Here is an 11338-nt window from a genome sequence, read left to right as displayed (position 1 = left end):
GTTCGGATCCCGGGTGCGGACATGGCACCGCTTGGCATGCCATGCTGTGGCAAGCATCCCACATATAAAGTAGAGGAAGACGGGCACGGATGTGAGCTCAGGGCCAGTCTTCCTCAGCAAAAAGAGGAGGATTGGTGGCAGATGTTAGCTCAGGGCTACTCTTTCTCAAAAAAGAGAAAAGAAACCTCCTTCTGGAGCCTTCGCTCCGTACATTGACTCTGCCTGTAGGAACAGACTGTTTCCACGCGTGCTTTGCAGGCTCGCACCCCGGCGGAGCTCGGCCCGCGCTGCCCGCGCACGCGCGCGAGGGAGGCGGCCGGGGAGGGGCGGGGCCTCGTCGGGACCCGGATGAGGCCCCGCCCCCGCCCGAGGAACCGGAAGTGGAGCAGGGCGCCTGGGAGCGGCGGGCGCGGAGCTGCAGGGGCCGGGGCCGGGGCCGGGGCCGGAGCCGGAGTCGGAGTCGAGTGGGTCCGGACGGAGCCAGGCGGCGGTGAGCGAGCGCGGCTTCCGCCGGGCGGGGCGGGCCGGCCCCTCCGCGGCGCTCGTGGGGCGCCCCCGGGCCCCGAAAAGGGAAGGAAGCGGCGGCCGCAGCGGTCTAGCCGCTCTTCCGCTCGCGGTTTCGGGTCGGCCGCGGGGGGAGCGCGGGCGAGGCTTCCCCAGGCTGGGGAGCCGGGGCCGGGGGCCGAGGGGTGGGGGCCGGGGGGCCGCGGGGTGAGGGGCGGGGCGCCGAGCGGTGGGGAGGGCCTGGTGTCGGGGAGGAAGGGGCAGTTCTGAGGTTTAGGGGTCCGAAGGAGAGGGGCCGGGGCTGCAGGGAGGAAGGGGAGGAGAGGGCCAGACGGCTGGGGTCTGAGAGGGTGCCCGGGACCCGGGGGCTAGGAGAAGAGAGAGTGGAGGGGCCGAGGGTCGGTGGGGGGCGAGGTGCGAGAGAGGCCATGCTGGGAGGGGGTGTGATCCGGGGGGAGGGGCTCAGGGCCCAGGGGTTTAGGGGAGGGGCGTGGAGGGCCGAGGGGAAGGGGCTGGGGTCCAAGCGGGGCGAGGTAGGAGAGGGGCCCTGCGGGGAGGGGTCCGGGATCGGGGGCGACGGGATCAGGGCCCTGGGGTTTAGGGGAAGGGGATGGAGGGCCGACGGGGAGGGGTTTGGGTCCATGCGGGGCGAGGTAGGAGTGGGGCCCTGCGGGGAAGGACCGAGAGGGGCCGGGGTCTCCCTGGCGCCCGGGCGGGGCCGTCGCAGTCGCGGCTCCTGCGGCCCGGCCCGCACCTACAGGGAGGTTTAGCAATCAGGTCACTGGAAATGCAGCGACACGCGCAGCTGCAGACGGCCGAGAGGCTCTAAATTTGGAGCCATCCCTCTTCTGGCTGTGTTGGAAATCAGCAGAAAGGTGCTTCTGGGTTTTTGGTTCCTCTGTTGGAATCGCCTGAGTGTGGCACCAGGAACTCGATCTCCGCGGGCGGCCTCCCTGGAGCGGGTGCGGGGCTTCCTCCGCCCGCGGTCTGTGGACGTGTCGGGCCTGGGGGCGGGGGTGGGATGGGGGGTTTCCGTTTCCCTCTGATCGCAGCGCTGGCGGCATCCCCACTGAGTGCGCCCTCCCCGGGCGCTCCGCTTGGCGCGGGGCTGCCTGGGCCCCGCGGCGCTCTGCCTGGCTAATCCCCCAGGCCCTGACCGCGGGATTCAGCGGGGCGCCGGCTGGCGGCTGGCGAGGGCTGAGATCCCAGGGCTGTGGGTCGGTGGGCCCCCCTGCCCGTGGCTGAGCGCGGCTGAGCCCCTGGCGCAGTCCTGACTCTCCTCTGGTTGGAAAAGTGCTCCCAGATGCTCAGGGAGCCGGGCAGAGTCCTAGAGGCAACTTTCAGACCCGCTGGAAGAAGGAGCCAAAGGGATGCAGAGTTGGTTTTGATCCTCTGCCCCCCAGGAACTGGAAGTTACCCCCACCCCGTTCCCGCCCCACAGCTGACTTGTAGTGGAAGCATCTTGTTAGACTTATTCTTGAAACACTTTTGAGTGTATGTAAGTGGTGATTCAGACCTTTGCTCGCTGCCGTGCAGTCGGTGCTCAGAAAGTGTCTGAACGGTGAACTTCCGAGGTGGGAACGCAGTTCACGTCTGCCATCAGGAACGAAGTGCCCCTAACAGGTGAAAGGGACGCTGTAGACTGAGTCGAGCGTCACGCGTGGGTGATAGTGGGTGGCTCGTGTGTTTTAGAATGTGTGCTTGATCTCTTGCTGAGTCACACCGCGAGTCGTTTCTGTTCTGGTTCAACCAAGCGCCGGGTTAGCTCCTATCTGCTCCCATGCCGACTGCTGCGTGTCTCCACAGACTACTCCAGCGGCTTCGGCGGCAAGTATGGCGTGCAGGCCGACCGGGTGGACAAGAGCGCCGTGGGCTTCGACTACCAGGGCAAGACGGAGAAGCACGAGTCGCAGAAAGGTCCGCCCGGGCGGCGCCCCGCAGCCGGTCCACCGCGCGGCCTGCCCCCTCGCCGCTGCTTCCCACACGCTTACAGACATGCGCACTGGGGCGTTTCCCCTGTGTACGGCGGGTCACGTTATAGTTACACGGTTTTTTAACTCAAACGTTTGGCCGTTGTTGTTCCGTTCAGGTCAGCGTAGGGGTCTGTCGCGTTTTTGGTGACTGCTCAGTCCTTGTGGTGGGAAGATCCCGTAGTCTACGTAACCATTCCTCTGTGGAATGTACAAGTTAGGTTGTTTTCAATTTTCGATGTTAAAAGTCGACTGCATGAGTATTCTTCTCCCTGTGTCTTATGTATGTAAGTGGTTATTCAAGAGTAAATTCCTAGAAATATAATTGGGTCAGAGAACACTGAATTAAAATTTCGATAGATTGCCAGATTGTCCTCAGAAGCCGTGCTGGCTTCCTTTGCTGTGGCGGCCTCGCGGGTCACTTACTGCCGTCACCCAGCGAGGGCTGTAGGTGGAGGGCGTTAGATTCAGTCCCTCCTGCAGAGGCCACAAACGGTTGGTTCTCCTCATTGTTTTGTTTGGCCTGTACATTTAGATTTTTTAAAATGATTGCCAACATATAAAAACTGAGAGCTCACGTATTTAAAAAAAATCCCAGGATTCTTTAAAGAACAAAACCAAAACCCAGCACTGGAAACCCCACTGGCTTGGCGTTTCTGCGAGGAGCTGGCCGTGGGCCAGCCCAGTGTCCCTTTGCCGCAGGCGTCACTTCCGTTACAGCAGGTGGCCTGCGGCACGGGGTCGCTGTCACTGCCTTCTCTCCCTCCCTCCTTGGAGCAGACCTGTGCTCCTCTGCCCCACGCGCACCCAGTTCCTCAGGACCTGCTGCTGGATGCCTTGCAGTCTGCACTGACTTTCTCCCCAAGAGGCCTCTGGGGCAGAGGAAATGCCACTCTGGGAGGTCGGGGGCACAGCCCCAAGTGCCTGGGCAGGCAGGCTCCTCGGCAGCCCCAGGCCTTTGCGGAAGGGGTTTGCTCCGCGCGCTCGTGCGTTGACGTGCCCACGATGGAGTCCTCCTTTAGTGCAGAGGGAACCATTCCACTGGCGTTTCTGGAGGGCGTGTGTTTCTGGAGGGCGTTCCAGGTTTATCCTGTCTTTGCAGGCACCCCTGCATGCCTCTCCTTGTGCTGGTCCATGAAGCAGAGGGACCCATTAAAAGCCGGCTGCTCGGCTCGTGCTGATCCAGAAGCTTTGTAATAAACTGTTACTCCATGCTGTCTTTTGGAATGAAGGAAAGATGCTGCAGTTATAAATCTGCTGTCTTTATAGGACTCTTCCTAGTCCTGTTATTACATATGAGCAAGACTTTTAGATATTTTCTGTATCAGTGATCTTATAGTGAGCCTAAAAGATTTTTGGTTTATATTTTTTTTAATTGAGTGTTAAAAGTACTTTCTTGAAGCCTGCTGGAATCCACAGCTTGCTCGCTGGTTGTGTTGCTGGCCTGTAAACTGCTTTCCTTGTTTTTAGATTACTCCGAAGGCTTCGGTGGCAAGTACGGTATCGACAAGGACAAGGTGGATAAAAGTGCCGTCGGCTTTGAGTATCAAGGCAAAACGGAGAAGCACGAGTCCCAGACAGGTGCCTGCATCTTACCAGCTCTCCAGCCGGTGACCGTTAACGGGATGGGTGGTAACCAGAGCAGCAGGCAGAGACGGAGCGTAACCAGCAGCCCTTAATACGGACATCTCTCAGTTAAGCAGCCAGCTTTAAAACAGCAAAGCAGAAACACAGCTGTTACATGAGAGATCGACTCTTGCCAGTTGTTTTGGCTCTGACACCCCAGCAGTGCCGCTTGTGCTAATAGTGTCGCGTGTGTAAGTGGTGGGACTGTGGGGCTCCGGTTGCTGCTTAAGCTGCATCGCTTGGCGCTGCTTCTGTGGGGTCCCGTCTGCGTTTATTCGGAACGCTGGGATTACAGATGGGGTCAGTTTCCAGACGCTGTATGAGGAGGGCCTCTTGATGAGTGTTACCTAAAGTTTTACCGAAGATCTGAGAGAGAAGGGATGAATTGAGCGAATTGTGTGTATTGACGTGCGTTGAAAAACATGTTTTCTCTCTGTTGCCCGGGCTATCCGTTAATACCAGTTTGTGTCCTTTTTCTAATCCATTAGACTACGTGAAAGGGTTTGGAGGAAAATTTGGTGTGCAGACAGACAGACAAGACAAATGTTCTTTTGGCCGGGATCACCAGGAGAAATTGCAGCTGCACGAATCCCAAAAAGGTACCTTCATTTTGAATCTCCTACTTGGGATCGTTTCCCGAGTTTATTTCCCTTCCCAGGTCCGTCACTGTGCCGTGTTTTTGCCGTGTCTCTGTAGCAGTGGTGTTGTGTCTTCAGTGTGGGAGGTTGTCGTAGCCCTCCCGTGATTTGAGACAGCCCTTCAGCTAGAGGAGTGAGGAACCCCCGTCCCCTCCCACGGGAGGGCTCCCGCGAGAAGGCCCCATGTCACTGGGCTTCTGGAGCGCCGGTCACTGCCTGCAGCAGCTCTGGGAATGCTGTTTTCTGCCCTCAGCGGGCGGCCAGAGGGCCGACAGCGATCCAGTCCATGAATTGGTGCTGATAAAGCGAGCTGTAGGCTGTGGAAGGGGATGCCTCCTCTCTGCCCGGGAGTGTGTGCTTTCCACGACAGAACCATGTCCCTGGGAAAGTAGCACGTGGGGACGGGAGACCTCTGAGTGAGCCCCAGACTCACCCCGTCCTTTCAGCCAGCACAGATGGAGGTGGGGCTGGTACGCGTTGCCGTGCAGTAATCTCGTGTATAACGTGTCTCTTTCTTCACATGCGCAGAGATGCGTTCTCTTGTCTGCAGCGTGGGTAGGACCTAGAAAGAAACCTCAAAGCATGGAGTGGCTTTCCCGAATTACTTGAAATACATTTCCTAACCCGGTCTCTGATCTTGGCTGGAGTGTTAAGAGTTTGAGTTTGCCCTCTAACCTTTGAGCCCAGTTTTGACTGTTGCTGAGCCTGCGAGCTGGCTCTGCAGCCCCTGAGCCTGGCAGAGCTTTTCCTTTCTCTAAACGATGTACTTGATTCTTGCCCATGCTCCCACGATTCTAACCGAACTGTGTTTCCTCTCTCGGTTTTCTTCACTGTTGTGGGATTTCCAGGTTATAAGACTGGTTTCGGAGGCAGATTTGGTGTTCAGCCCGAGAGGCAGGACTCCTGTGCTGTGGGGTTTGATTACAAGGAGAGGCTGGCCAAGCACGAGTCCCAGCAAGGCACCGTTGCTCACCACCCCCTGCCCCCGCCTCCCCTCCAGTGCGGCCACTTCTAGCACAGACTTCCAGCCTCAGCCTTGCCAGCACCCTCTGTGCCCTCAAGGGGCACTCGGGCGTTGAAACCCAGGTGTATGCTGGAGCCATGGTCGCCTGCACTCCTCCCACCCCCATTCACTTGTTCCCTGGCACCATGGGGTTTGTGCTTGGCAAGACATGGCCGTAGTTTGCAGGGTGTGTTGCCCTAAACCCATAACGTGGCTCCATCCTGGAGCGGGGTGTCCCTGGTCTCCCAGCAGCCTTCTGCTGGAGCTCTTGCTGTTGACCGTGACTTACCTACTGAGTAAGCCACCTGACTGCCTCTGAGACGGGGAGAACCATGTTTAGTTCAGCCAGAGGCGTGGGTCACCGGGGGGCAGGGGCAGGGGCAGCCGTGTTCTGTGTGGTCTCTGTTTCATCGTGGTGGTGTTTTTTTGACCAGGAGTGGGAGGTGTTTTTCGTTTGTTTTGGTTTTTTTGACGACACCACCTACGTATAACTTCCCCACACAGAGCTAAACGGTATGTACAGGAAGCTAAGAAGACACAGGAAATTTCTAGGTGTATCTGTTGGGAGTCCACACGGTGAACACATTTCTCCTTAGAGCAGTTATTTAATTGCTGTCCAAATTCGGACTTAGCCGTTAGAACCTGGACACACGAGCGGAAGACAAGGACGGTCCTCCTTGCCAGGGCAGAGCGTAGGCTCCGTCCCCTGGTTGGGAACACACGGCCGTGTTCAGGCGAGGGACGGTGGACGCACCTGATCCGGTGCTGATCCGGCAGCCTGTGCGGAGATGGCCTTGGCTCTGCGTGGCCTTAAGGCCGTGTGACGGTGTGACTGTCACGGAGATCTGTGTTGCTACGTCCTAAGAGTTGGCTGGTAGAATTTCCCCATGGAATTTTTTTTTTTCTTTTAAAAAGCAAGAAAACAGCTGCCTCGAGCCTCTGCCTAGTCCTAGTAGGGAGGGAGCGGTGCCAGGTGGAGGACTGTGCTGTTGGAGTGGCACGCTGCCCCGCGCCTGTGCTGGGCCCTCAGCTCACTGCCTGCCAGCCCACACGGCACCCTCTGTCCCTCAGGAGAGCGCGGGGCGCATGCGCACACCCCTTTTCTGCTTCTCCCCCGCCTGTGTGCTGAACACCACGGGTAGAAACCAACTCAGCTTGCAAGTGAGGACCGCGCGGGGTGCGGTTCTGGTCTCTTTCTGCTCGGGGTGCGTCTTCTTGGGCTGTTTCTGGATCTGTTTGCATGCCTCTGCCCCGGGCACCTCGCTGGTCCTCAGCCTAAGTGTAAGTGTTGTGTTGTGCCACTTTGCAGACTATTCCAAAGGATTCGGCGGAAAGTACGGGGTCCAGAAGGACCAGATGGACAAGGTAAGGATTCCAGATCCAGGCCTGAGTGTCTTCTGCTGCCGTGTTCGGGAATTTAGGAGGTCCGGGAATTCGTGGAGCTCTTGGTGTGTCAGCGCACGGCTCCGTGGATGGTCTGGGGTGGGGTGTGGCTCAGGTTTTCAGAAGCACGAACGTTTAAGTTGGGCACGTGTCATCACTGATGGTGCCGATTGCTGACCTGTATGCCAGGCCTCGTCTACCGGTCACGGACATCCTCTCCGGTACCCCACATGGTCGTGCTGTGGGGGAGAGACTGTCCCTGTCCCCTTTTGCATTTGGGGGTCCCTGGCCAGGCAGGCTCAGTGCTTGGCCACAGCATAGCAGCAAGTGGCGGGGCCACCTTTGGAAGCCAGGCATTAGGCTCTGGGGCCAACACGAGACCCTTGAGGACGTGTGGTTGTTTGAATCCAAAGTAGTTAGCGGTAAACCGGCTGGAAATTGAGCTCCTTGGTCACACTGTCCATGTCAGGAGCTCAGTAGGCACGCGTGGCGGCGGCGGCTCTGGGAGCGCGCGGGTCTAGAACATCTGTATCATGGTTCATGGTGGAAGGTCCACGGGACAGGGACCGTGTAGAGGCAGGTCCTGCCCACAGCACCGCCTCCCACGGGTGTCCCGGGGAACACGCTTGTTTCTCACTGGGGACTTTGTCACACGGTGTCGGATCTCTGAGAGTCAGTCTTAAGTGTATCAGACGGCCGTTTTTCTAGCGTACGGTCCAGCCATAGCAGAGTCTACACTTAGAGCAGGTGTGGAGTTGTCCACACGAGGACACGTGTGGCTTGTATCTCCTGAGCAAAGACGGAGGCCGTCCTGCCTGGTCCTGTGCCCGGCCTGTGGTCAAGGAGAGCAGGGCCAGTCCTCACGGAGTTCTGCTGCTGTCAGGCTCACAGCTGACCACACAGAGGCCGTCACCCAGGGGCTCCACCACGTGACCACGCATGGGCCCTGGGAGCATGTGGCAGGCCCAGGGCTCAGGCTGAGGGGCCAGAAGGGTCCTGGGGAAGTGAGAGGCTGGGCTCAGCTTTGACGGGTGGAGCATGCCGGGAAGATGGGCCAGGAGCCTGGAGAGCAGGGGCATAGCGTGTGTGCGGGGGTGGGGGTGACGCCGCAAAGACTGTTAGGGTCTCACTGCAGAGGAGGGCCGAGGGGTGAGGAGCTGGGAGGGACCATCTCGGGGAGCCCTGCAGACTACGTACGTCAGGTTTCGTTCTTCATCAGATGAGTCCTGAGTGGCCCTCGAAGGGTTTGGCAGGCAAGTGACACAAACGGGATCTGTGTTGAGAAGACCCTGGTCACAGTGTGGAAGTGGATTGCGGAGAAGCAGCGAGGCTGTGGCCCTAGTTAGGAGGTGGCTTCAGCGGTGTGAGCAGGGTGCGGTGCTGGCTCGGGCAGGGGCTCGTGGCAGAGGGAGAGCGGCACTGACCTCAGCGAGGCGGGAGGTAAAGCCCCCGGCTTTAAGGGCTGGCAGGGGCAGGCAGGACTGCCCCAGGTGGGCGGTGGGCCTCTGCTGAGCTGGGGCGCCTGGGAGGAGCAGGGGTGGGTAGCTGAGTCGGCTGTGGGTGTGTCCGGGGTGGGCTACCCAGCAGGGCAGGTGGACGAGAGTGCGGCTGGACCAGAGGCAGACGGCCACTGCACAGATGTGGACGGAGCCGGGGTCAAGTCGGAGGCGAGGAGAGCCTGCAGAGTGGTGAGCGGGCCCAGGGACACACCTGGGGATGGCAGCAGTCAGGCTGGTAGAGGAGACTGGGAAGTGCACCCAGCAAGGTGGGGGGAGCCCACAGGGTCTGGTGGTGCTGGTCTGAGGGTAAACAGCTTTGGGGCAGGGGGGTCACCTGTGCCCAGCAGTGCTGCTGGTGGGGGCGACGTCTGGGCGAGCAACGTGGTAGCCCCGGGAGTCCTGGTGAGGGCATTGTTGTGGGTGTTGGGGGGCAGGTTGGGGGAAGCTGGCCTGCAGGGACCCGCACCGTGTGGGGAGGGTCAGTCGTAGAGTCGGCAAGCTTGGGCCCGCTCCGCCCACTGTGGTCCTGTGAGCTGGGCAGCGGTCAGCCGAGGGGATGGTTCTGTTTAAGATGGAAGAGACCAGAACGTGTAGGGGAGCCCAGGCCGTAGACAGGCATGTGGAGGGAGACCGTGAGGTGGTGCTGGTGGAGAATGTGGGGTCACTGAGACGCAGCCGTGGACGGTAGAGGCTGACGAGGGGGCCTGCGACCGAGGCAGCGTGGTGGCTTGGCGCAGAGGTTGGGTGAGCCTGTGTCTGACGGTGACTGTGGTTCCTGTTGGTGGTGTGACGGCATCCACGTTGTACAGTTGGCGGCCTGAGGCTTAGGAAGGTGAGGGAGCTGCGCGGGGTGCCAGTGAGCTGCGTGTGGAGGGATTCGGGTGTGAAGTCCCTATAGGGGATGGAAACGGGTTGAGGGGTGTCCAGCAGGTGGGACCTGGGACAGGTCGTGACCTTGAGTTGCCAGGCTGGACCAAGGGGAGGGAGGAGCAGGCGCCGCATAGAGGAGGGCGGTGAGAGGGAGAAGCTTCTAGTCGGCAAGCGGGTCTTGGTGATGGGGGCGTGCTGTGGAGGAGGTGGTGCGCGGTGTAGTGGGGACGCTGCAAGCGAGAACGAGAGGTTGGGGGCCGTGTTTGCTGGAAGCCCCCAGGTGACGGCAGAGAACTGGCTCTGGGCAGCGTGCTGGAGAACTGGCTGGGCTGGGCAGATGGGGGCGACAGGAGGGGCCCATGGGGAGGGTGCTGACGCCTCTGCCCCTGAAGCCACAGGGCAGGCAGGAGCCTGATGGGACAGCCGGAGGACAGCCGGGGGGCAGGGCAGGGAGTGAGTGTGAGAAGAGATTGTTCTGGAGAGAGGTGGCAGAGGCCCGGTCTGGTGGGCGGGTGGTCTGGGAAGGGAGAGCGCTTGGTCAGGGCAGCTGAGCGGTCGCACTCGGAGAGGGGGGCAGGGGGGCCAGGGTGGCCCGGGCGCCGGGCTCTCAGGTTGGCTGTGGCTGGGCATGGCAGACGGGTGGGCAGACAGCCGTGCTCTGGCCAGTGGGGTGGCTGTGGAGGGAGAACGGGGCTCTGGGGGAGGGTGGGGGCCTGGCCCGTGAGTGCGGCACTCCGCGCAGGGCTCAGCCTGTGCCTGGACGGGAGGGAGCTGCCACTCACAGTCACCCTCAGACAGTGCCCGCTAACTTCAGGTCCACGTCCTCGGGGCCCTGCTCCCCTGATTTGTGTCAGGAAGGCAGTGACTGTCCCACGCCCCAGGTGTGTCACTGAGAAGTGGTTGCTCACGAAGAAACTGAGGATGGCCCATGGTTCCCAGAGCCTGTCTGCATCAGTGTCTGCGTCAGCATCAGCCTTGAAGGAGCAGCTGTCGCTCAAAGTGTCGTCTGACAGAATTGGGCCCCCACACTCACGCTCTGGGGGATGTGGATGGTCAGGCCAGGCGAGGCTTGTGGCACTGTGTCCCCTTCCGGGGCGAGGGCTAGAGCAGAACCCGCACCTGGTTTCTGATTGCGCAGGTGTAGATATGCTTTTGGGTTTTTTCCTACTCTTTTTTTTTGGAGCAGTTTTAGCAAATTTGAGAGGATGGTACAGAGATTTCCCATATGCCCCCCGCCCCTACGACGCACAGCCTCCACCACCATCAGCATCCTCCGCCAGCTGGGACATTGGGTACAGTCCGCGAGCCTACGCTGACAGGTCATCGTCACCAGAGTCCACGGTTGACTTTAGCGTCCACTCTTGGTGCTGGACGTTCTGTGGCTTTGCACACGTGCGTAAGGACATGTGTCCCCCTTGCACTGCCCTACAGAGTATTTTCACTGCCCTAGAAATCCTCTGTGCTCTGCCTGTCCATCCCTCCTCATGCGTGTACTTTTTCTTCTCACGCTGACCCGTGTCGTCACCAGCAAGTGTGTGTCGTAACCCTTTTCATGCCTCAGTTAACTTGCAGAACAGAGAAGGAGATAGGAAAGCTTTGGGCTCCCCGGTGGGCTCTTTGGGAAGGTCGAGGGCAGGCTTTGCCGTCTGGGTGAGGTGGCAGCCATCACGGGGTGTGAGGAGCAGAGAACAGTGCCTTCCTGATGTTCCTTTCCTGTCTCGGTAGAATGCTTCAACCTTTGAGGATGTCGCCAAGGTGGCCTCCACGTATCAGAAGACTGTCCCTGTCGAAGCAGGTGAGTCCTGGCGGACCCCCTACCGGCACTGTGGTTTTTCCAGGAGGAAA

General features: G+C 59.9%; 2 protein-coding genes across 13 annotated transcripts in view; both read left to right on the top strand.

Annotated features, from left to right (window-relative positions):
* Positions 1-333: 333 nt before the first annotated feature.
* On the top strand, positions 334-7448 carry LOC138916691 (src substrate cortactin-like). 2 transcript variants are annotated; one of them, XM_070229841.1, is made up of 5 exons: positions 334-490; positions 2311-2421; positions 3945-4055; positions 4589-4699; positions 7051-7448. In XM_070229841.1, exons 1-5 carry the CDS (start codon positions 349-351, stop codon positions 7299-7301), a joined length of 726 nt encoding a protein of 241 aa, XP_070085942.1. In that variant the 5' UTR covers positions 334-348; the 3' UTR covers positions 7302-7448. The 2 variants fall into 2 exon arrangements, with proteins under 2 accessions (XP_070085942.1, XP_070085943.1); XM_070229842.1 differs by lacking the exon at positions 7051-7448 and adding an exon at positions 5587-5899.
* LOC138916689 (liprin-alpha-1-like) overlaps positions 7046-11338 on the top strand; it is a 91296-nt gene continuing 87003 nt past the window's right edge. For 3 of the 11 annotated variants that reach the window (XM_070229829.1, XM_070229826.1, XM_070229836.1), the window contains exons 1-2: positions 10587-10885; positions 11219-11288. In XM_070229829.1, coding sequence (XP_070085930.1) covers positions 10719-10885; positions 11219-11288 — 237 coding nt within the window. In that variant the 5' untranslated portion in view covers positions 10587-10718. Of the gene's footprint in view, positions 7107-10584; positions 10886-11150; positions 11289-11338 lie in introns of those variants that run through there. The other 8 variants (XM_070229828.1, XM_070229837.1, XM_070229825.1 and 5 more) reach the window with 7 other exon arrangements.

The sequence above is a fragment of the Equus caballus genome, chromosome 12 (assembly GCF_041296265.1).
Source record: "Equus caballus isolate H_3958 breed thoroughbred chromosome 12, TB-T2T, whole genome shotgun sequence".
NCBI lineage: Eukaryota > Metazoa > Chordata > Mammalia > Perissodactyla > Equidae > Equus > Equus caballus.
The sequence above is the reverse complement of the archived record's forward strand: the minus strand, read 5'-3'. Positions and strand labels throughout refer to the sequence as shown.